We start from the raw sequence: 25,342 nt of genomic DNA, 5'->3' as shown, positions 1-25,342 counted from the left end.
TCTCTGTTAACTGTTTATAGAAAACTTCTCCATGAAGGCGTAAGTATAATCAGAAGAAGAAGCAGAAAACAATAAAAGTAGGAATCTGAGTCACCTCCCCACACTTTTACTCATGCCTTCTGAAATTTCTAAGGCCTGGTCTCAAATGTACAATGTTCCTTTGAAGTGGAACGCTGGCCATGCACATCCAACTATATGACTTGCTATAGATAACACCCTAGGTTGTGTGGTCACTGGGTGATCTATAGTCTGAGTTTTAAACCAGGGCCCAGTGGCAAATCAGGACTGATTTTCAAAGAGTAAATAATCGTTAGCAGAAGAGGTATGTCCTTACTCCAACACCCTAAGGGTCTTTCCTGTAATGCTCCTTCTGGGGTTCCTGTCGCACCCTTCTCTGCCACAGACAATCTGAAATTCCCTGGATTTGTGAGTCATAAGGCCCAAGTAGACAGGCAACTTTTCCCCAGAGCCTAGACCTGCTGCAGACCCCTTCCTTGCTCTGGGCCTCATTCAAAACTGTCAGCTTGGGGCTCCCCTGGTGGCGCAGTGGTTGAGAGTCTGCCTGCCGATGCAGGGGACATGGGTTCGTGCCCCGGTCCGGGAAGATCCCACATGCCGCGGAGCGGCTAGTCCCGCGAGCCATGGCCGCTGAGCCTGCGCATCCAGAGCCTGTGCTCCGCAACGGGAGAAGCCACAACAGTGAGAGGCCCGTGTACTGCAAAAAAAAAAAAAAAAAACTGTCAGCTTTATGCCATATCCAATAAATATTTTGCTGTACCACACCTAACTATGATGTATGTTGCCTCCAAAATCCAAACAGCTCTTTAAGCATTGTGCCTCTTCACGGTAAATGTGCAACATTCCCCAGATCACTGGTTTTCAGCTTCTCCCTACCTCTAATCGCCTAGAAATTTTACCTATGTTGCAGGATCCTGAATTTTTGGAAGATTTCTTTCTCTCCCTCTGACATACATAGGTCTTACTGAGGCATTTAGGGCGACTGCTATTTCTTGTGCGCCAGTAAACATAATGTCATCAGTTTAAAGGACTGCTTCGATATTCTGTGAGATATCCAGATTATCTTATGATAATCAGAGCAGGAAAGCTGATAATATCCCTGAGGTAAAACAGTGAAGGTGTATTTCTGTCATTATAGAAAACGAATGGATTTCAATGGTCTTTAAGTGACAGCTACAGAAAGAAGGCACGTGTTAGATTATTAGCTGTAATATGCTGTACCAAGGGCTGAAGCATCTTTAAGTCTTTGAAGGTGCTCTATTCTATGCACATCCTCTAGCAACAAAGCATTGCTTTAAGTTTACTATTGTAGGGGGGAACATGGTGGGGCAGGCACAGTTCAAAGGACTTCCACTTGGCCCTTCCTACCATAATTTTCCTCACTCCATGGTCAAGGAACCAGTGTGGAGACCTTGCTAATTACTAAGTATAGTTATTCCCACTATGCATTCTGAAACTAGAGAAATAACCACTGGATAGGTCTTACAGATTCACTGTGAGATGGACCTGAACCAAGATCCTTCTATCACCTGAACTCCATAAACCCTTACTCTGACTAGTGGACCACAATGGGGTTTTGGGTCCCCAAGACTAGTATTAACATGAGACAGTATCTAATAATCCCCCAAAGATCTGAATATTTTCTGTTCACCATTCATATTCACCCTGGCAAACGGCTACAGATCTCTCTAGGGAAGGCTTAGAGAAGTGATTCTCGAATTTTAGCATACATCAAAATCACCAGAAAGGCTTGTTAAAATACAGATTGCTAGGCCATTCCCAGAGTTTCTGATTCAATGGAGTTGAGGCAGAGCCCAAGAATTTGCATTTCTGCCAAGTTCTCAGCTGATGCTGATGCTGCTGGTCCAGGGACCACACTTTGAGGACAACTGACTAGAAGAAAGATATATAGAGTCCACCTGTGAAAAGACTCAAGCCTTCCCACCCACCCCCACCATTCAGTCAAGGGGCTTCAGGTCTGGGGAACTGATCTAAGTCAAGGAAATGGGTAAAACACTGTAAATCCCCAATACAATTTGAATCAAGTTTCTCCCTACCAGACCTAGACATTTTACACTTATATGGGTCAGTAAGTTGTCCATCTATTTCATTCCTAGGAAAACTATGATCAATTAGCTACCACCACAGATCCTTATGGGCAAAGCACAATGACTACCACTTGTCCCTGCAGCTTATTTAATAATTTCATTCATCTTATTGCTCAGAAGGTGAGCATCTAGACTCTACCACTCAAAGATTCCATTATTCTCCTTGAAATGAGATTGCCCAGTCCCAAGAGAACATCTCCCATCCTCATCTCCTGCCTACTAAGGAAACCACTACAGGGCTTCCCTGGTGATGCAGTGGTTAAGAATCCACCTGCCAATGCAGGGGACACGGGTTCGAGCCCTGGTCTGGGAAGATCCCACATGCCGCAGAGCAACTAAGTCCATGCGCCACAACTACTGAGCCTGTGCTCTAGAGCCCGCGAGCCACAACTACTGAAGCCCACGTGCCTAGAGCTCGTGCTCCACAGCAAGAGAAGCCACCGCAACGAGAAGCTCCCGCACCTCAACGAAGAGCAGCCCCCGCTCGCCGCAACTGGAGAAAGCCCGCACGCAGCAACGAAGACCCAACACAGTCAAAAATAAATTTTAAAAAAATAATAAATTTATTTTTAAAAAAAAGAAACCACTACAGTGCTTTTCATAGTTAGTGTTCTCATCACCAGTGTTTTTCTTATGGCCTTGGAGAAGGAATTATCTTCCTGGACCCTTCAGAGTTAGTGGTTGCACATAAGAGGGGCCTCCAACATTCCCATCTCTGTAACCTTTGCATTCTTTCCTCTGTTTTGCTACTCAAGGTATATTCTGAGGACCAGCAGCATCAGCATCACTTACAACTTTGTTAGAAACACAACATCTTGGACTTCACCCAGACTTACTTAATCAGAATCTGCAGTTTAATAAGACCTCCCAGTGAATCATATGCACCTCAAATTCTGAGGAAGACTGTTCTACAATATGCCAGTGAGGTTCTAGCACCCCAGCCTCACTGATCATAGGCCACTGTTGAGTCCAGGCTTCCAGTAACCAACTCAACAGATTATTAACACCATTCCCAGGTGCTCAGCTAATACAGTAATACCCAAATCCTGGATAAGGGCATACATATCAACAAATTTGTCCACACTGGTCCCCGAGATTCTCCCAATACGGTTGACAAGTTCTTGCAACTCCTTCAGTGTACACGCTATTGTTCTTGGAGCATACCTTGTACATTCCCATCCAGGCTATGTTAGAATCAAACTCGCACTATGGGCCTGGAGGCTATGAAGGGTGGTGAGGGTGGATCCTGAAGAGGACCCCTGCATGCCTTTTGCCAGGGAGTTATTAAAAATATTTTTTAATGGATGGGAAGGCTGGATCATTCATGGTTTGCAGGGGGAGGAGTGTTCTTCTGCCAGCAAGGAAGGTTTAAGGGAATTAAAAGGTCCAAAATTCTCAGCTTTGTTCATCTCTGCCTAAATGTCCCCATCCCAAGTCTCAGAGTCCTTCTCCTTCCCAAGAGTGCGCTTATTCTAATATTAGCAATATGGTGGGGTTGTGCATTTATCCGGTGTTGCAACTCTACCACACATACAATCGGTTTTGGGGTTTGAGCCATATCTGCCATGTGGCTATGGATCACATAAATTAAAGATGACTTAAGAATTCCATAGTGAAGGGGGATAAATTAGGAGGAGAGGGATAAATTAGGAGCTTGGGATTAACAGATACACACTACTACGTATAGAATGAATAAACAACAAGGACCTACTGTAGAGCACAGGGAACTATATTCAATACCTTGTAATAACCTATAATGGAAAAGAATCTGAAAAAGAATAGATACATAGATATACCTGTAACTGAATCACTTTGCCGTACACCAGAAACTAACACAACATTGTAAATCAACTGTACTTCAATTAAAAAAAATTCCATAGAAGTTGTCTGAATCTCTACCCATAACTTGAATTAGAATTTCATGTTCTTTTTTTTTTTTAACCTTTACTGGGTTTTTTTTTTTATTTTTTTTTTTACATCTTTGTTGGAGTATAATTGCTTTACAATGGTGTGTTAGTTTCTGCTTTATAACAAAGTGAATCAGTTATAGAATTTCATGTTCTTAAACTTTTCTTTTTCTTCTGTAATTGTGCCAGCACAATCAGAAACAGGCAGCCCCCCAACCATATATGTAAGACCCTTTGAAATCACCATTTGCGGCCATAGCAATTAAGTACCTGAGGCATTTTATCTCCTAATGTCTTTCCCTCCATCAGCATCCCACACTGCACCTCACTTAGTGATAGTCTTAAGTGATGGTGATGCTTCTTCATGTTCTGGATTTACTCGTGTCCTCTTTCCCCATGCAAGGAGGTTTGTGCGCTCAGCAAATATATGAGCAACACAATCCCAGGATCCCATTTTGGAAATCTATTTCCTGGGATGTCTTCTGGTACCATTTACTGTATCAGTTAGGATCCTGGCAGGAAACAGATGGCACACTCAAAAAAAGTCTAACCAGGAAGATTTTAATAAAGGGGCTATTTAAGAGGTGGGGGTCAAGATTAAGGAACCAACAAGGAAGAGTGAGGCACTCAGGGTTCAGCAATAGTGGGAAACCATTACCATACCAAGGCCTGAAGGGGTCAGAGGAAGGAACAGTGTTTTGGGAGCCTCAGAGATAAACCCACGGAGAGGAGGCAGCCCAAAAGAAGCTAACTGTAGATCAGTGGTTCTCAAACTTCAGCATGTATCAGAGTCATCAAGGGTGTGTTAAATACAGATTGCTCCAGTAGGTCTGGAGTAGGACCTGAGAATTTACATTTCTAACAAGCTCCCAGGTGATGCTGATGCTGCTGTCCGAAGACCACTCTTTTTTTTTAATTAATTTTTTTTTTTTTGGCTGCGTTGGGTCTTCGTTGCTGCACGTGGGTTTTTCTCTAGTTGCAGTGTGCAGGGGCTACTCTTCGTTGCAGCACATGGGCTTCTCATTGCGGTGGCTTCTCTCGTTGCGGAGCACGGGCCCTAGGTGCACGGGCTTCAGTAGTTGTGGCATGTGGGCTCAGTAGTTGTGGCTCGTGGGCTCTAGAGCACAGGCTCAGTAGTTGTGGCATACGGCCTTAGTTGCTCCACAGCATGTGGGATCTTGCCGGACCAGGGCTCAAACCCATGTTCCCTGCATTGGCAGGCGGATTCTTAACCACTGCACCACCAGGGAAGCCCCCAAAGACCACTCTTTAAGAACAACTGCCACAGAGTAAATTATTCACTGTCAGAACTATAGCAAGATGAAGGATTTGGAGAATTAATACCTCAACCTCTCTCTCCTACCACTTATATCCTGCTGCTGTCTCCCATGGCCAAGCCCAAACAGAAGCTAAAGGATAAGGGATCCTGAGTAATACTGTCTGTAGAGGTCACTCTTCTAGAGAACAGAGCAGGGCAGAGAAGAGTAGAGAATGGATGGGGGTGGGGCAACAGAGAATAATCAGAACCACCATAAAGACAAGGATCCATGGAAAGATGGAGAGATAGATGCACTGACAGACATCTGAATAAAAGGATAGAATAATAATAATGGTTAATATTGAGTGTTCATTGTGTACCAGCCTCTAAACTAAGGGTTTTGCTCAGATTACCTCATTTAATCCTAAGAATTAAAAGCTATTACCATTCCTCTTTTACAGATAAGGACACTAAGACACAGAAACTAGATACTTTGCACATGGTCACACAGCTAGCAAGTAATGTAATCTAAATCCCAACCTAGGCATGCTATGTGTAGAGCCTCACTCCCCTGTGCTGTTGTGTGATCAGTGGCAGACAGGCAGTGTGGGATGGTAGGAAAGAGTGTAAATCTTAAAGATGCCTCAGTTCAAGACACTTATTTCCTTTGTGACCTTGTGCTCTGAGCCTCATTCCTTATGTGTTAAAAGAGATAATAATATGATAATAATAAAAACTACTTCCTAGGGCTTCCCTGGTAGAGCAGTGGTTAAGAATCTGCCTGCCAATGCAGGGGACAAGGGTTTGAGCCCTGGACCGGGAAGATCCCACATGCCGCGGAGCAACTAAGCCCATGCGCCACGACTACTGAACCTGTGCTCTAGAGCCTGCAAGCCACAAGTACGGAAGCCCGCGCACCTATGCTCCGCAACAAGAGAAGCCTCCATAATGAGAAGCCCGCGCGCAGCAACAAAGACCCAACGCAGCCAAAAATAAATAAATCTATTAAAAAAAAAAAAACTACTTCCTAGTTTTTTGGGGAAAGTTAAGCAAGGTAACAGTGGTCAAGTCCTTGGTATGAAGTCTAGCACCTAGTAAACATCAGAAATACTATTACTACTATTATTATTAATGGATGGAAAGGAAAATAAGTCAGAAACTTATGAGTGAAACACTCTCCCATCCAAAAGAGGGTTCAGAGCTTGGGTAGGGATGGGTGAATGGGTGTCCCACATATTAATTTCTCTTCTGAGGACTTCTGATCTATCTCCAGTTTTTCTCATAAAGATGGGAAATCACTTGTCCCCACCCCCATCTGTCTATTCCTTGGAATTTGGGGATTTGTGTGAATATGAGCTGGCCAGCCCCCTCTCCTTAGAAATCCCCTCTTGGTTTCCAGGATCCAGAGGAAGGGAAAGATGAAGGGAGTTATGCCAGGCCAGGCTCCCTCCAGCTGTTCTGTTGACCCAGGTGTTGGGCATATGAAAATGGTAACTCAAGAAAGGGACAGTGCTGCTGAGTCAGGAGGTTGAATCCCAGAGGTCTGAGATGTGGGAAGAGGTGGTGGGCCTCCTTCCAAGGAACATTCCTTCTCAACTCTGCTTGTCTCAAGGGAGAGACTGGTTCCCAGACCATGGATGGGCAGGCACTGTAATGACCTGGGGAGGCTACCCCCAGGCTCCATGGTTGTTCTGAGGGCACCAGGGAGTCTTCTACATCACCACCAGCACCAGAGAGAAGAACCACAGAGAAGAGAGTGAGGATAAGGGATAAACCTAGGGAAGGGCACGCAGCTCCTCACTCAGGCCCCTCCATCCCAACCATCATCTAGAGGCCAGCCCTGTGGCTGATGACACAAATGCCACCAGGGAGGTGATAGTGCAGACTCTCTCTCTGGAGCTGACAGCACAAGGTCCCCTTCTCTTGGCCAGACTGCAGGCTGCTTAGGTTCTTAGAGCTGAAACCAAGGAAAGCAGAAGAGAAGAAAAGAGGGAGGGCAGGGTCAGTTTCCATCAGAAAGAGGGGGGCAGAGGGGAATCCACAGAATGGACTTGGAGGGGAATTTCTGAGCAGAGAAAGTGAAAGTTCCGGGCCATAAATGGGTGGAACGGACAGCTTCCTCCAGCTTCATCCACTCTCACATTCCCAGACCCCTTCACACACCGCACTTCTCGGCACTCTCACCCACTCCCAGCCAGGCCTCGGCTTCACACAGACTCTGCCCAGATTCACTCACGCTCACAGCTTGCTGGCAGTCAGTCTCCGCTCATCCTCCATGGCATCCCATGCAGCTGCACTACTAGCCCTCAGCCTGCTGATTCTCTGGACCTCCCCTGGTAAGGCTGAGGGGAGGCTTCGGGTGGGGGGCAAGTAGCAGGGGTGTCTAGGGCTCAGACTGCTTGACGCTGGACGTGAGGGACTATGTGAGTTACGATTGCATGTTTCAGTGAACCTGGGTTGTGCCCCGTGTGTGTGCCTGTGAGTGGCGGTGTACCTGGGTCCCTGAATTCCCATGTGTATCCGTCTCTTGGTGTATCCAGGGCCTATGACTACCCCCCTCTCTTCAGGCTCTATTTCCTGCTGCCTCAGTTTCACAGGCGGGAGAGAACAGTATATACTTTCTTAAGGTGGAGAGAATGGGAGACACTGGTCTAAGAAGGGTCAAAAAATTTAACAGTGGTCAAAAAATTTAACAGCTCCTAAGTTCTGCTAATGCCACCCTCCTGTTACCCACCCCACCCCCTTCCCTACCCCACATCCTTCCCCCAACTGACACTGTAACCAGCGTGAGCTCTTCATTTGTGGGGAAGTTGAAAGGACTTGGGAAAGAAGTTGGGGTGATCAGCAGGAGGGCATTTGTGGGGCTCAGGACAGCGGTCATTTGCCGAACTGCTTAGAAGTGCTTCAATATATTTAGCGAATATCAATCAGGTCTAGCTGCCGCCACACACAGACAGGCATCCTTAATGCCAGTGAGGGCTGTGGCCTCCGTTCCTCAGTGTCCCTGTGTCCTGACACTAATCCTACCCCAGCTCTGGGAGATGCCAACGACGCTGAAGACTGCTGCCTGTCTGTGGCCCAGCGCCCCATCCCTGGATTCCTGGTGCGAGCCTATCGCTACCTGCTCATCAACAATGGCTGCAGGGTGTCTGCCGTTGTGTGAGTTGCGGGACAAGCCTGACTAACCTCACCTCCTCCATCAGCCCCTGGGGAAACCCACCCCCACCTTCTTATCTCTCTTCTCCTTGCCAAGCCCAACCTCTGCAAGGAAGCCCCTGAAACAGGTTCCTAGGTGTGGTCCCCAGCCGCTGCCCCTCACACCAGGGTCTGCCAGGAAGCTGGGTTCCAGGGCTCTATTTTCTCTGACCTCTGACCTCTGTCTCCAGGTTCACCACCCTGAGAGGTCACCAGCTCTGTGCACCCCCAGACCAGCCCTGGGTGGGCCGCATCATCCGGAGACTGCAGAAGAACTCAGCCAAGGCAAGCCTGGCCCTCCCCAGCCCTGCCTCCTCCCTGCAAGCCCCTGTCCAAGACCCCAGCCCATGACTTTGCCTCTCCTTCCTCCCCCAGGGAAAGCACTACAGCAGGTAGCCCATGATAGCCCCAGAGGGAGCCCTGTGTCTGAGGGAAAGAATGTGAATCACTGAAGCCCTGGGGAACCAAGGACCAGAAGGGAGGACCAGGCCTCCTGCTCCCCTGCCCCAGACCTGACCCAGCTGGGGCGGAGCAGGAGTGTGAGTGTGAGTGTGAGTGTGGATGAGTGTGGTGGAAGCACAACTTCTCCATGCCCAGACTGCAGTGTTTCCAATAAAGCCCAGCTGGTACCCACGAATCCGTCTGTCTGCTGTCTGTTTGCTGTCTGTCCAGGAGGACTGTGATAGGAAGGGGGAGGTGGGATGGCCGGGTTAGTTTCCACCCTGCAGCCCAAGCAACGTCCTCATCGACCTCCACCTAATATGCTGTGTTCTCAGGATCAGCTCCCATGATCAGGGCCCCACCTCACGTCTCCTCACAGCCCTATCACACTCCACGGCTCAGCAACACTAAACCTGTGCCCGTCCCCTGAATGACCCAAACTCTCTCAGGCCTCTGAGTTTTTGCCCTCCAGGACAGGTGCTCAAGCATCCAGGTGTCTCAGGGATCTGGTGTCACTGGGGGCGGGGAAGGGAGTTGTTGGGAACCAGCTCTCATGGCTGGAGGAGGGCCAGGAGGCCCAACTCTGTTGCCTGGGGAGAAAGAACCCATCCACCCAAGCCATTCCCTCTGTCTGGAACACTCTTCTCTCTCTTCTGCCTGCCTGGCTTCCCATCTGGGTCTGGATGACTCCTCCTCCAGGAAGCCTTCCCTGACTGCACACTGGGTTAGGCAGCCTCCCTCCCTCCCAAGCTCCCAGAGCCCTCTGCTCCTCTCCTCTTGCAGCACTCAAGATGCTGAGTTATAATTGTTAGTTTGTCAGCCTTCCTGAACAGGGATCTTGTCTATTTTGGTTTCCACTGTCTCCCTGGTATGAAGTACACGGCTTGGCACAAGGTATTCACTCAATAAATATTTGTCTTGAGAGCAGATAAATATGTAAGAAAAGGGTCAGCAGCCAGAGATGAGGGCCCATCTGTCCATATAGAATCTGACCTCCAGTCCAGCCCTCTTCTCTCACCCAGTCACTCTGGGCCAGGTCCAGCCCCATCTGGGTCCACGTGGCAATCCTGGAGCCATGCTTCTCAGGGATACTGACAGACAGACCTGGGAGCCAGAGGTCAGAGTGGGAGAGGAAGGAAAAAGGAACAGCCAGAGAGCTGGGGAGATTCAGCATGGGGGGACCCCCACCACCTCATAGCCACATGGGCTCCAGGGCCAAGGCAACACTGAGACCAGAGGAGTCACAGGGAAGGAGTCTCAGCTCTGGGAGACAAAAGCCCTCGACTCTTGGAACATCTCACAAGACTGCTCTGGGAGGAATGAACTCCTCGTGCCCGGGAAGTCCTCTGGGAAAGCTGGCTGGTTGCCCAACTATGGCCCCTAAGGGCCTGTCCAGCTGGGAGCAGCAAGTCTGTGCCCCTGGGGTTGGGATGACAGCTAGTACACCAGACTGAGCATCCTCACCTGGGAACAGGGGCCACCACTACACCATATACCTTATCTGGTAACAAAAGCAGGCCTGGGCAGGCTTGGGCAAACTTGGAAGGGAAGCAGCAGTGAGGGGTTGTGCCAGCCCCTCCTCACTGAGCTGAGAGCATAGCAGCTTCTTCCTCACCTCTGCTCCTAGGACGAGGTGTCCAGAACCTCAGATAAATCAGGTCTTGGAGTCACAGGAGTGGGTGGAATGGGGAAAGTTTGCAAGAACAACTGGTATAGCCAGGAAATTTGGCTCCGCTACCTGTGGGAAATTACCCATCCATTCATGCATGCATGCAGCCATCCATCTAGCTGTCTCTGATCCATTAGACCTCCACCCATCCATCCACCCACCCCCCACCAACTCATCCATCCATTAAGTCAGCCAACCATGGAGTTCCAGAGGTCACAGCTGTGGACACTCTTTGGACCTATGCCCTGCACCGCAGCAGGCAGAGGACAAACACAGGTGTGAGGAGGGGGTACATCCCCTCAAATCCTTCTGGGTCCCCAGTGAAACCAAGCAAAGTTCAGCCTGCCACAGAGGCAGAGACAAACTCACCCTCTGGACACTTGCAGAAACACACAGATGCAGTAGAGAAGGTGAGGGTGGGAGCACTGAGGAGGTGCTACCAGGAGAGAGGCACCTGGACACCACCTCCCTGACACTGCCACAGGTGGGGGGGGGGCAGGGATGCAGGAACAGGTCATGAGCTCAATGCCCGGTCCCCAATCCCCCAATCCTGTTTCTGCCCCTGACTGTGCAACTCTGGGGAAGTCCCTTCCTCACTGCCCCCTCCAAGACCTTACTTCCCCCATCTGTCAGGTGGGGGATAGGGGGCTTCACTTTTAAGAGCCCCTCCAAACAAAGACTTAATTCTTAAATCTTTGGATCTTAGGCTAACCCTCCCCAGCATTCACACAGTCTCCCCAAAGTCATGCACATTCAGAAAGGTCCCCACTCGGACTTCCCTGGTGGCGCAGTGGTTAAGAATCCGCCTGCCAATGCAGGGGACACGGGTTTGAACCCTGGTCCGGGAAGATCCCACATGCCGCGGAGCAACTAAGCCTGTGTGCCACAACTACTGAGCCTGCGCTCTAGAGCCCGTGAGCCACAACTACTGAGTCCACATGCCACACTACTGAAGCCCGCACACCTAGAGCCCTTGCTCCGCAACAAAGAAAAGCCACCGCAATGAGAAGCCCTCGCACCGCAACGAAGAGTAGCCCCCGCTCGCCGCAACTAGAGAAAGCCCGCACGCAGCAAAGAAGACCCAATGCAGCCAAAAATAAATAAATAAATTTATTTAAAAAATAGAAAGAAAGGAAAGTCTTCACTTCCCGGGGCCCCAGGGACCACTCTCTGGGAATAAAGGGGAAGCTGAGGTTCAGGAAGAAAGAAAATAATCTAGGTGCTGGTGAAGTGGCTGGAACAGCCCCCTGCTGGACCCTGAAGGCCTGGAGGGTGAAGAATTTCGAAGAAGCCTGAGCCCTCCCCACCTCTTCTCCAGCCAGTGCCTTTCCTCCCAGCTTTCTCCTTCCCTGTTTTTCCCACCCCCAGCCACCAACCCTCCCAGACACTAGGTCTTTTTCCCTTACCTCCCTGCCAGACACAGGAGGGCTTAGCCCAGCAACCTGTGACTTGTCCTGATCCACTTAAACGTTCTCAGCACTCTGATTTCATCTAATCAACACCTGCCCTGTTTCACTATGATTCACTGACAAGTGTTGAGTCTTTATTTCAAGTTCTGACGGGCCTGCCTACCTGACAATGATGAAGCTGCCCACTCTCTGAGGGGTGGGGTGGACTCCTAGCTCCCTAACCAGGATATGGGGGCCTTGCTGCCTGCCTCTAAGTAGACACCTTCCTCTCTCGGGCACACGGCACTTGCTACAGGTCTAAGGCAGGCAGCTGAGTGACACTTCCCTACCTGAAGTCCTGTGGTCCCATCAGCCAACATCTCCCTAAAGGGACCTGACATCCCTACTTAGAGAGCTTCCAGCCTTTTTGTCCACCCCTATGGCAGACAAAAAGCTTCCTATCCACGGGGGAATTCCCTGATGGTCCAGTGGTTAGGACTTGGTGCTTTCACTGCCGGGACCCCAATTCAATCCCTGGCTGGGGAACTGAGATTACACAAGCCTCTCAGCCCAAAAAAAAAAAAAGCCTCCCTGATAGAGTTCCCAGGGAACTGCCAACATTGCTCTGCCCAGGGCCTGGCACAGAACAAGGCCTAGTACACATCTGAGTAACAGAAAATGGAATTGAACATGACCCTTTCCCACGATTACCCCACCACCGCTCACACCTGGAGCACATCCAGTTCTCGGGATGGGGGCTGTCTCAGTTACATGGCTAAGTGTTTGGTCAGAGCCAGCTCCATACGGTTTTGATCAGATTTTCATCATCTCATGTTCAATTTCTCGGCAAGCCTCCACGACATACCCCCTTCTCCAGCCTCCGGGAAACTCAGAAACAGCCAGAAAACCTTGGGAATAAGAGCTTCACAAGGGAGCAGGACTCCCAAGTGGGGAGTTTCCTCCAAGAGGCCCTCTGTCAGAAGAAACAGGCACTTTTCTGGTCAGAGAACTTTCGTGATGGCTCCTGAGGCTTTGTCCACGTGGGAGGGCTTGGCTCTGTAGTACTAGCTATATCGCCACTAGTGCTTACTAGGTGCTGGGCACTGCTTTAAGCACTATTATCATTCCTATGTTGCAGCTGAGGAAACTGAGGTGCAGAGGTTAAATAACTTACCCAGGCTGGATGGCCGGTAAAGTGGCAGAGCTGGGGGTCCTGGCTGGGCAGACGGGCTCCAGAATCTGACTCTTAGCTACCACACATACCACCTCTCTGAGTTGATCCACCTCCTAAATAAAAATGGGAAATAGTACAGCAGGTGCAGGTCTGAGGAAGTGGCCCTCAGAGAACAGGGAAAACCGTTCCTTTGAGGTGCTGACCATGTGCCAGGCTCCAAGCTGAGTCCTTTATGTGCATTATCATTGCATCCTCAAACAACCCAACGAGGTGGGGATCACTAGTCCCATTCTATGTATGAGGAAATGGAGGCACAGAGAGGTAGAGTGATCTCCCAAGTCCACTCAGCTGGTGAGTGGCAAAGCTGAGACTGCAGCCCGTCTGCCTGACGGGTAGCACTTAGGCTGAGGGCTGGGGGCTGGGATGTCCAGATGAGGTAGAAAGGCTTGGCTTCCTAGGAAGAGCTGGGAAAAAAACAAGAGAAGAAGCTGAAGGTCTCAGACAGGACCCCAGTGCTTGAGCTCAGACACAGATATGCCCCTTGGAGGCCTCCTGGGCCGGCCTCTCCAGCAGAAGGGGAGCCTGCTTCCCCAGAGCCTCCAGGAGGAAGTGGGCACAGGTTCTCAAGGTCTGCTCAGGCCTCAGTTTTTCCAGGAGTGGAGCAGTGGAGAAAGTGCTCAGCCTACAACTATGCCCACCTTCTTACCTCCATTCCCAGGGGAAGAGCAAAGGCCAGGACCTGGTAATGTTGAAAGGAAAGGAGGAATGGAGGGCAGGGTTGGGATCTGGAGGGCAGGGATAGGGGAAGGACTAGGGGTCTGTGGGCGAGACTTCTGGAAGGAGTGGGCCTCTCAGGGGGCCTCTGAGCCAGCCTGGCTGGGGCCCCTGCAGGGCAGAGCTTCTGGGGACTGCAAGCGTCGGATCAGATCCTGAAGGACCTGCTTCTGAGGGCTGCTTCCATCTCCTGAGGGGCCAAGCATGGGGTGGAACCTCTGAGGATCAGAGTAGATGGGGGAGTCAGACCTCCCAGCCCACTTCTATTCCTAGGACCTTTGAGTCTTCCATGGCTCCGGAGGGGAAGCACAAGACCTGAGCTGCCCTGGGCTCCAACCCGGCCGAAGTAGGATGGCTGTAACCCCAGCAGCTTCGACACTGCCCTATCAGACAACAGGACCCACCCCCCACCCACCACCCCCCAGAGTTCTGGATCTCAGAATCGCACTCACTGGAAATCTGGACCCATTACCATCAAAACCACAATCACCTTGCCGACCTCATACCTGTCAGACCATCACTTCAAGGATCCTCCCCCAAGAGGAAGACACCCCTTCCTACCAGGGACCCAACACTGTAAAGCTCTCCATCAATTCAGGAATCCTGGCAGGACATCCCATCACCTGTTGGCGTCCCCACTGCTGACAGGAGGCCCATTCATGTCAAGGTCCCCCCATCACTATCAGGCCACCATTCCTCTTGGGAAATCCTATCACTGTCAGGAACACCCAAGCCCGTCAGGCAGGACAGCAGCGATGCACCACTCCAGGAACACCATTTTCCATGTAGTCTATGTAAATGGCACCTCTTGGCATGGCAGCCCTAAGTGTCAGAGCATCTGTTAACACAGGGTCCCCAATGGTCTTAGGGCTGCCATGACATAGAGTCCCAGCCCTGGCAAACCCTTGTGTTTAAAGTGACGCTACATCACTGTCTGGAACCCAGAAATAGTTATTCACGCCAGGCACTGTTCTGGGTGCTGACGGTACAATAGTAAGCAAGACAGATATCTTCTTGGGATTCAGGGAGCTGAATGTAATCCTTTGGGGATTCTACGATGGAAGGCAACATCTACTGGTAAGTAAGACTAATATAATAAGAAATTCCTCAAACACAGAAAGGGGTTAAAACTGTGGGCAGTGAAAAAAAAGATAAATACCTTGATAATCCACCCTACGGCTGTCCAACATCAACATGCATCCTTCTTACCAAACCCTAGACTTAACATTTTAAGGGTATCACCTAACATAAGATCACTTTTGTTTATACAACCAAAAAGATTCACTGCTCCCCAAAAAGAGACTCTTCAGAGCCTTAGCAATTACCACACCTGTCTTTACTTGGGCTGCCATAATAAAATACCATGGACTGAGTGGCTTAAACAACAGAAATTTATTTTCTCACAGTTCTGGAGGTTAGGTGTTCAACATCAAGGTGCCGGCATGGTAGGTTTCTACTGAGAGCTCTCTTCCTGGCATGTAGATGACCACCTTCTTACTAGGTCCTCACATGGCAGAGATCTCTCTCTCCCTTCCTCTTCATTGAAGGCCACAGTCCTATAAGACTAGAGCCCTACCCTTATGATCTCATTTAACCTAAATTACTTCCTAAATACCCTATCTCTAGATATAGTCACATTGAGGGTTAGGGCTTCAACATATGAATTCTAGGGGACACAGTTCAGCCCATAGCAAAAGCCAAATCTAAATCCACGAACTCAGAATGACATCCATTCCTCCTCTAGTTTTGCTGTAATCTCATCTCTCTATTCTACAACACCTGGTGACCACCAGCAGCACACCTGATTGGTCAGGATAGGTTGGGTGAGGCTGCAAGAACAAATGACACCTAAATCTGAGTGGCTGAACACAACAAAATTCTGTGCTGCACACATACCAAGCCTGCTGTGAGTCTAGGCAATCTCTAGCACAGCTGTACTCCATGTGGTGGCTCAACATTCCAGGCTGCTTTGATCTCTTGGCATGTTCTTTCATCTCAACACATGTTTCCATGCTGACTCCAGCCAGGCAAGACAGCAAGGGGAACCCTTCCTTAAATGCTTCTATCCACAAATGGCACATGCATTTCATTGGCCAAAGTGGGTCATATCTCCATGCCTAACTTCAAGGGAGCAACTGCCAGGAGGAGAAGCAAACCAGAATCTTGGTGAGTAGTAGTAATATTACCACAACAACCTATATTCAAGAATGGAATAAAGGAGGATGAAAGAAAAGAGGAGTCAGTTAAAGAAATGGGGACATTTCAGAGCCAGGAAGGAAATATGAATAAAAGCTGTAGTCAGTAGTTCTGAAACTAGTCCTGGGGCTTAACTAGAATTTATTACTTCTTTCTTATATTAGTTTTCTATTGCTGTGTAACAAATTACCACAAATTCAGCAGCTTCGAACAATCCAAATTTATTATCTCACAGTTTCCGTGGGTAAACAATCTGGGTACAGGTTAACTGGATCCTCTGCTCAGGGCCTCACCAGGCTAATCTCAGGTGTCAGCCAGGCTGCCATCTCATCTCAGGCTCTGAGTCCTCTTCCAAATTCACTGGGTGTTGACAGTTGTGGTTTTAGGACTGAAGCCCTGAGTTCCTAGAGCTGCCTGCAACTCCCTGCTCCATGGCCCTCTTCACAACATGGCAGTTTGCTTCTCCAAGGGCAACATGAGAGCATCTGCTGCTGCTGTTTATTTCTTAGCCCTAGACACTTTTTTAAAGGGCTCACCTGATTAGGTCAGGCCCACCCAGGGTAATCTCCCTTTTGACTAACTCAAAGTCAACTGATTTTGAGTCCTTAATTACATCTGCAAAGCCCCTTCATTTTTGCCACATCACTGATATCCCATCATATTCACAGGCCAAGAGGCCAAGGGGATCCCCTCAAAGCGAGGAGATTATACAGGACATGCACACCATGAGGGAGGAATCTTAAATTCTGTTTGCCCCACTTCCTCTATGATTCATTCCCTTTACCTCCAACTGGCACTTCAGCTGGTTGACATCCTATGCCTGCTAAGGGACCCAAACCTTCATGCCCAGGGAATACTGGGCCCTGATGGTCCTGCCTGATTAAGGTTACAGGGGTCTTCCATGAACTTTGACCACTGGGCATGGCATCACCAGGAGGTATCCCAAGTACCCCAGGGATTACCCCCACATACATAGCTTCTCACACCACTTGCCTTCTGCTGCCTCACACACATCAGGATTAATCACAAAGCCCTGTCCCTCCTGAACCTCTGTGCTTGCTGTTCATTCCACCTGGAATGTCCTACCTCCTGCCTCACCCATCCTCAAGGCTCTGCAGAGCTCCCTGTTACATGTAGCTTCCCTTGCCTTCCCTCTGGCCCCCCTACTCCCCAGGCTCATCACCAGCGACACAGGTCACCTTCTGCTTGGTTTCAGAGGCCCTTGTTTCCTGCACGTCTCCTGAGAAAGCTCAGTCCAGGCCCAGAAACCCTGGGGCCCAGAGTGGCCCAAACTGCAGAAAATGAAGGAGAGGGGATGTTCAGGAAATCCTGGCAGTGGCTGAGGCAGTCCTTCAAGCTGCTGAGGGCAGGAGGCAGAGAAGGAGGGTGTACTGTTGCTCAAGACTTCCCCCAATCCTGATGTCCAGTCACCTCCAGAAGTGCTGTGCAATATCCTACCCACACTTGGACTAAAGGGACAAGCTCTGCCCTGCAGGCTGGGCCGGGACCCTCTGGATATGGACAGAGGGTTTGGAGAAGGATTTGCGGGGTGAAGCAGACCCCCTCCTAGGATCAGGGACTTTCAGAAGCTGAGTCATCAGGCTTCTTGCCCATTTCCAGCTCCTTTCTGGAATAAGAGAGCCCAGGATCCTCAGACCAGAGCTCCACTTCCACAGGCCACACAACCCATTTTTTTCTAGACACTAGATGCCCTCTGCAGGCCCCATGAGGTTGGAGCACAGGCCAGGAGCCTCGCATCCCCTTTCCCTATGCACTGGATGCCCCCTGCAGGCCTTGTGAGGTTGGGAGCCACAATGGGATGGATTAAACAGAACACACATATACACACAAACACAAAAGTGGGGACACCCTTACCCACATACATACGTCCATACCCACACACACATACACAGGCATATAATCAAACACAGTGCCAATCACTCACATCTACCAAGGACACACCACAGACATTTAAGCATATAATCACAGTACGGACACAAGGGGACATATAGACACACATACACAATTACACACAAACCGTCATGGGCACACAGACACAAAGACACACATGGACACAATCTTTCCTCCTAGAGAAGAGTATTTGTTTGGAAGAAATATGCTAAAAAGCCACCTGGGGAACAGGGTAATATCATGAATGGTGGACTTAATAAAAGAAGGTACCTAAACTGCCTCTCAGTCTAATGGGGTCTGTTGACTAGAGAGCCTTTTGTTTTGCTGGGCACTGGAGTGGTTACAGTTGTGGAACAGTACGGAGAAGAGTTGGGGTAGAGCTACTAAAAAGAGAAATTTGGAGTTTGCAAGAGCTTAATCTATATAACTCGTATGAAAGCGCATTCTTAGAAGTTGGGCTCCTGAACTCAGAAAGCCTGGTTGAACTACCCTCACTGCATCCCAGGACGCCCTCCTGATGCTGGTAATATATGGGAGGTGATGAATGAGAAAAGGGGATGGACCTAACTACCACTGAATGCACCCACTGTGAGTCAGGCACATGGACTACCTCACAAGATACATATTATTCCCATTTTACAGATCCCGTTCCCTCGACTGTCCAGGGTTCTAAAACCGGATTCAAATACAAGAGTTTGAGTATAAAAACCCTGTTGTTTCCACTACATTAGTAATGGCAAGTGCAAGGAATATAAGTTTCCATTCCCTACTCATGTTCCCAACAATGACAGAACGTATGTGTCTTCCCCACTGATCCAGATCAGTGATTGGCAAACTATGGCCCAGCCAGCCTGCTGCCTGTTTTTGTAAATAAAACTTTATTGGAATATAGCCATGCCTGTTCATTTACATATTGTCTATGGCTGCTTTGGGGCTACAACAGCAAAGCTAAGAAGTGACTACAGAGACAGTATGGCCTACAAAACCTTATTTATTAGCTGAACCTTTAACAAAAATTTTGCTAACCTCTGATCCAAACCCAGCCTCAACTTGGAGTTGGCAAGTCTTCTTGCCTTTGGTGTCTTAGACATTGAAGGATGGTCAGATAAATAAATAACTGGGATGGATGGATTGAACCAACAGATGGACAGACATATATGGGTAGTATATCAGAGTTTTGCTCCAAATATGTACCAATGTTCTGCCATTTATAAGCGATGAAACATTGGGTAAATTAATCTTTCTGGATCTTAGTTTCCTCATCTGTAAAATGGGGATAATAATACAATGATCATTATCTAGGGCTCTTTCTATTGCAAATGACAAAAACCCAACTTAAAGTAGCTTAAGCAAAAAGTTAAATTTGTCATATCACATAACTAGATTAAGATTTGGTCTACTTCAGCACTGGTTGGACCCAGGGATTCAAATGATGTTACCTCCATCTTTTAACTTGACTTCTCTCTAATTCTTTTTATGTGGAGGCCTCATTCCTGTTATAGACAGGTGATCTTCTAGCAGCAGAAAATATGGCCACTGGAAGCCTCAAGTCCACATTTGTATAGTGAGTGATCCAAAACAGAGGGCCTCTTTCTTCTAACATCAAAGCTCATGAAAAGCTTTGAACTGTGCTTGTGACACATACTCAGTTCTTCAATATATTACAGTGGCCAGGGAATGGAGTACTCTGATCAGATCACTATGGTGAACGCAGCCACCAAGACCACGTGAAGTGAGAGAGAAATTCCCTAAAGGAACCAGGAAAAGGAGTATAAAAAAGTGTCTGCATGAACAAAAGCATCACTCACAGCATTCTACTTCATAGATTTGTCATGAGAAAATGATTTTAGAGCAGTTAGCATGGTGCATGGCACTTAAGTATCAACAAATGTTCATTATTACCATAACTGATAAATAGATGAATGGATGCATTAAATAGACAGCTAATGGTTAAACATATAGATGAATAAATGAAGAAGAAGATGTGAAAAGATAGATGAAAGGAAAGATGGGAGAATGGACCGATGAAGAGACAAAGATGGGGAGACATATGGACACATGGATGGACGGATTGATCAATTGATAAATGGATGGATGATGGAAAGAAAAGGCAGACAAAAAAGGGCTCACAGTTAAGTTTGTCATATCATATGCTCTAGGGCTGGGAATGGGAAACAGAATAGCGCTCCACAATTGGTGTCTCCTGAGAGGTCTCCTCCTCTGGTCTCTGTCTCTTGGGTCCCTCTCATCAGGTGGGGGAAACACTTGCTCCCCTCCCTCGTCTCTAGTTTCCTTGTGTCCCTGTGAGTTAACCAGCCCCTCTCCTCAGAAATCCCCTCTCAATTCCCAGGATAGGGAAGGCATGGCAGAAGGGGGTGTCTTAAGCCAGGTTCCCCTCATGCTATCGATAATTCTCTGACTCAGTTTGGGGCACAGGAAAATAATGGGGGAGAGGGACAGTACTGGCTGGGCCAGGAGGGTGAAGCCCTAGAGTCCTGAGATGTGAGATATGGGAGCTGGACCTGCTTCCAAAGAACTTTCCCTTTAGCCCTGCTTGTCGAAGAGAGGAGTAGGTCTCAGATGATGGATGTGTAGTCACTGTGATAGGCCTAGGGAGACCTGGGAAGAGATCTTCTCCAGCCTTACCCTGCTACCTGTGATTGTCCTCAGGGAATCTGGGGTCCCATCTTTCCCACTCCAGTAGTCTTAGGACCACAGAGAAGAGGTGGGAGTAAGGAGAAACCTGGGAAAGAGGGAGGTCCCCTCCACCTTGCTCTGACCTCTAATCCTGAACCAAGCGCTGACCCCTAGCCTTAAAACTGATGTTCAAATGCCTTCAAGAGGACGACACTGCAAACCTTCCTCTAACAGGGACAATGCAACCCCCTTCCCTTGTCCAAAATGTTGAGTGCTGAGGTTCTCAGAGCTAAAGACAAAGAGTGGGAAATGGGGACAGGGAGACTACTAAGGAGTTATGAAAGGGAAAAAATGTTCTAGATAGATGGAGACAGTGGGGAGTGCACTCAGTGGAAAGGTATTCTGCTACCAACTCATGTACTGCAATTCAATTCAGACACTAACAACCCAGAGCTAGTGTTAGACTTCACAGGTTTAAGGGCACAGTCCCAACAAGCCTGCCCCCACTTGAGATGCCAGTCACAAGTGGGGTCCCCAGGCCACCTGCATTTCTGCCTAACTAGCTACAAGTCCAGAGGTCTTCAAACCCCCCTCAGGTCCAATAGTTCACTAGAATGACTCACAGAACTCAGAAGTGCTATACTGACAACTACTTTTTTGTTTGTTTGTTTTTTGGTTTTTGGTTTTTTTTGCTGTACGTGGGCCTCTCACTGTTGTGGCCTCTCCCGTCGCGGAGCACAGGCTCTGGACACGCAGGCTCCGGACGTGCAGGCTCCGGACACGCAGGCTCATCGGCCATGGCTCACGGGCCCAGCCACTCTGCGGCATGTGGTACCTTCCCAGACCGGGGCACGAACCTGTGTCCCCTGCATCGGCAGGCGGACTCTCAACCACTGGGCCACCAGGGAAACCCTGACAACTAGTTTTTTATAAAGTATACAGATCAGGAACATCCAAATGAAAAGACACACAAGGAGAGTCTCAGCGCAGAGCTCCCATGCTCTCTCCCCATGGAGACACAGAGGGCATGTCACCCTCCCAGTACATCAATGTGTTCACCAACCAGGAAGTTCCATGAGCTTTGGTGTCCAGAGTTTTTACTGAGATTTCATACATAGGCATGAATGAATTGTTGGCAACATGACTCGATCTCCTCTGATGGACTGGCTCAAAGCCCCAATTCTGCAATGATATGGTTGGTCTTTCTGCTGACCAGGCCTCATCCCAAGTCACCTCATCTCTTAGCATCAACTCAGGTGTGACCCAAGGGGCTCATAGATAACAAAGACACGCGTATTACTTGAGATATTCCAAAGATTTAGAGTCTCCCTCTCAGGAACAGGGACAAAAGCCAAATTCTTTAGTATACAACAGACAGAGCCCTGCATCTGAGTGAAGGGATGTGAATTACTGAAGCCCTGGGGACCAGGCCTCCTGTTCCCGTGCACCAGACTTGACCCAGCTGCAGCAGGGCAGGAGTGTCACTGTGAGAGTGAGTGTGAGGGTGAGTGCGGTGGAAGCACAGCTTCTCCATGCCCAGACTGCAATGCTTCCCACTGGCATCCATGGATCTGTCTGTCACCTGTCTGTATGTAGCCCAGGCAGGGGAAGATAGGTATGAGAGGGGAAAAGCGTGTGGGATGGTGGGAAGAGGATAGGTGAATCTATTCTCCACACTTCAGCCTGAGGGAACTTTTACTTCACTCATTTCTGGTCATTCTCTCCCATACCGTCCAGCCACAAGGCTCCCTTCCCCCCTCCCCAGACCAAATAGGGCAGCTATTTCCAACCTCCCACACCGGGTTAATTGCTCTTTCTTGGCTTTACCAAAGCACCCTCTACTGCCCCCAGCCAGTCAGCTTCGTCTATTGTAGTGATCTTATTGTCTCTTTTGATTGCCCTCACCCCTCCAACCTAGATGACAAGCTCTCTGAGGGCAGAATCTGTGCCTGTCTTCTCTGCTGTATCCTCATGCCCAAGCACATCACCCAGCACATAGTAGTCACTCGATAAATATTTGTTGATTAGTGACTGCAGGAACAAAAATCGCAAGAAAGGAGGTCTCAGCTCAGAGAGGAAGGGCTGTGACCCTTTAACTATGAAGTGACTTGGCCAAGGCCACTCAGCCAACAAGTATTCCCATAGCCTGGCCTGTCTAGACTGGGCCCTCTCTGGAGCCCTATTCCTCCTCTGCCCAGAATCATAAAAATAGAATGGGGCAAACAAGAAAGGCAATTGTCAGAGCAGAAGCCAAGAAGACAGAGAGGAGAGGGGATGGCAAAAGAGTACTGGAAGCGCCCCAAAGCTCTTTTCTTGCTGCCTGGTACTGAGGTCTCCGTCTTCCCAAGGTGGAGCTCCGAAATCTGACTCCGCCCTTATAAAAGAGGGTCCGTGCCCTGCCTCTTAGTAATAAGCCCTGACTCCACCCCTTTATTGATAGGCTCTGGCTCCACCTTCTGGACTATGCCTCCTCTGAAGAAATGCCCTGGCTCCGCCCCTTCCGGGTAATAGGCAAGCCCCACCCCTAGTGCGTGACGGTGTTCTTGTGACGTAACGTACCGGCCTGTTTCCGGGGTGGAGCCAGGGAGGGTGGGCGTTTAGGCTGCGTCGACCCCTCAGCCCCCCTCCAGGTGACCCCAATCCCCGAAAATCCTCACCCGGGGCCCCAAATATCCCAGCCCCATGACCTCGAAGGCCTTTGGCTCTAACCCCCTAAATGCCCCATGCCCCCGAGGTGCCCGACCTCCCAATCCCTTAACGTCTAGTGCCTCCCAAATCTTCAATCCTACCCTGTCCCGATGTGGCAACTGAGTCTTCCCGGGGGCACCTGTCTCATATTACCCGAGAACAAGTCAGACTGGTCCAGAGAATGACAGAGAAGGGGATCCGGGATTGGGGAATCCTTGATCCAATCATGCCGCTCCCCAGGAGACGTTCGGAACCCAGGACATGTCGGGATTGAGGAGATACGAGGTGGCGCTGGAGGCTGAGGAGGAGTGAGTGGAGGCGGGGTTCTGCGGAGGAGGAACCTAGCCGCTCCGGGGTGGTGGGGGAGGGGCGGGGAGGGCGCGAGGTTTCTGGGGCGGGAGAAGCGGGAGGGGTGGGGCCTCTTAGGGGGCGTGGGCTGGAGGAACCGCCTCTAAAAGACGGGGCGGAGCCTTCCACGAGAGGGGCGAGGCGTCCAAGGGGCGGAGTCGGTGGGGTCAGCCCCGCCCCGCCCCGCCCGGCTCTGCCTTCTCTTTGCAGGATCTACTGGGGCTGTTTCTACTTTTTCCCTTGGCTGCGCATGTGGCGAAGGGAGCGGAGGTGAGGGGGCTGCGATACCGCGGACCCGCCCGGGGCATGGACGAGGCTCAGTCCGGGAGAACCGATCGCGGGGAAGCCGGGAGCCCCCGCCCCGCCTCATGCCTGTGTCGGGTCGCCCCACAGCTCAGCGCACCCTCGGGAGCAGAAGCTGGAGCCTCTGCGGGGCCTAATGAGCTGTCTGTCAAGTGGACTGGGCACTGCTCCCCAGCGCTCCGGTCGCAGCCTCCCCCGCCGCACCCCCGCTGCCACTGCCCAGCCAGCTGGTGCATTAAAGATTTAAACCAAAGCCACCGTCCTGCCCTCCTGATTCTGCCGCCGGTGCCGCCATTCGGGCTGGGAGCCCCTCTCCACGCCGGCTGTTTCCGTATTGACAGGGCCTCTGTCCCTGATAGGGTGTCCGTCCGTGTCCAGGCTCCCATTATTCCTAAGGGTCTCTCGTCAGGGTCAGGCCTCCCCTTACTACCAGTGATTGCCTTCCACCACCTAAGCCCCCCGCCCCACCACACACACACTCATCTCTATGAGTGGTCTGTATGGAGGGAGCTAAATAATCCTGGCTTTATCTTCCTCCCAGCCTTGTCCCCACATCCATAAATCCTCACAATCCCAGCTCTCTGCTTCCACCTTCCTCCTAGACAGGACTTTGCCAGGTGCCTGAAGAATCTTCTCCTGGGAGTGGATCTAAAATATTTTAAGCCCATAGTTGTAGGAAGTAGGCTGTGAGAGGAGGGAAAGATTCCTAGAAGCTGCTACCCTCGGCCTGCCATAGGGGAATGACTTAGAACTGTTGGAGGTCTTTCCTACAGTTAACACCCCAGCTTCTGGCTCCTCCAGTTGGATCCCAAGTTTAAAGATACTTGGCATCAGGGACTTCCCTGATGGTCCAGTGGATAAGACTCCATGCTCCCACTTCAGGGGGGAAGGGTTCGATCCCTGGTTGGGGAATTAAGATCCCGCATGCCGCACAGCGCAGCCAAAAATAAAAAACAAAGGTACATAGATACTTGGCATCAGCCCCCCGAAGTGTAACCTCCCTAGGAGAACCCAAGGGCCACTGCTCCCTACCTTTCCTTTCTGTCTTGTCACCGAGTTGGGCTGAAACCCACTAGTTCCTGAAGTGATGAAGGGTCAGGGACTCCTAGTGGGTCTGCTTTCAGTTAGGGACTGGCCCCAGCACCAGGGAGGGCACCACAGAATTAAGTTAAAGGGACTGCCCAGTTTGTGGGTGGGGTCAGAGCTAACTTCCAGCCTCGTGCTGACCCTGCCATAGCAGGTTGTAGCTGGGAAAAAGACTTGGCCCGGGCTTCCCTGGTGGCGCAGTGGTTGAGAGTCTGTCTGCCTGCCGATGCAGGGGACACGG

General features: G+C 49.9%; 2 protein-coding genes and 1 long non-coding RNA gene across 3 annotated transcripts; 2 read left to right on the top strand and 1 right to left on the bottom strand.

The window, feature by feature from the left end:
• On the bottom strand, positions 1–23,680 carry LOC132523743 (uncharacterized). The gene is made up of 3 exons (XR_009541637.1): positions 23,518–23,680; positions 13,159–13,271; positions 1–715 (listed from the first exon to the last, which is right to left on the bottom strand). It is a non-coding gene; the product is annotated as an uncharacterized LOC132523743 (long non-coding RNA).
• On the top strand, positions 7,434–9,123 carry CCL19 (C-C motif chemokine ligand 19). The gene is made up of 3 exons (XM_060153545.1): positions 7,434–7,627; positions 8,324–8,450; positions 8,678–9,123. Exons 1-3 carry the CDS (start codon positions 7,567–7,569, stop codon positions 8,835–8,837), a joined length of 348 nt encoding a protein of 115 aa, XP_060009528.1. The 5' UTR covers positions 7,434–7,566; the 3' UTR covers positions 8,838–9,123.
• Positions 23,216–24,268, top strand: LOC132523741 (uncharacterized). Its single transcript, XM_060155295.1, has 4 exons — positions 23,216–23,306; positions 23,605–23,672; positions 23,923–23,982; positions 24,106–24,268. The coding sequence occupies exons 2-4, from the start codon at positions 23,626–23,628 to the stop codon at positions 24,260–24,262; spliced, it is 264 nt and encodes an 87-aa protein (XP_060011278.1). The 5' UTR covers positions 23,216–23,306; positions 23,605–23,625; the 3' UTR covers positions 24,263–24,268.
• Positions 24,269–25,342: the final 1,074 nt, after the last annotated feature.

The sequence above is a fragment of the Lagenorhynchus albirostris genome, chromosome 7 (assembly GCF_949774975.1).
Source record: "Lagenorhynchus albirostris chromosome 7, mLagAlb1.1, whole genome shotgun sequence".
Taxonomy (NCBI): Eukaryota; Metazoa; Chordata; class Mammalia; order Artiodactyla; family Delphinidae; genus Lagenorhynchus; species Lagenorhynchus albirostris.
Note: the sequence above shows the minus strand (reverse complement) of the source record. Positions and strands in the feature narration are given on the sequence as shown.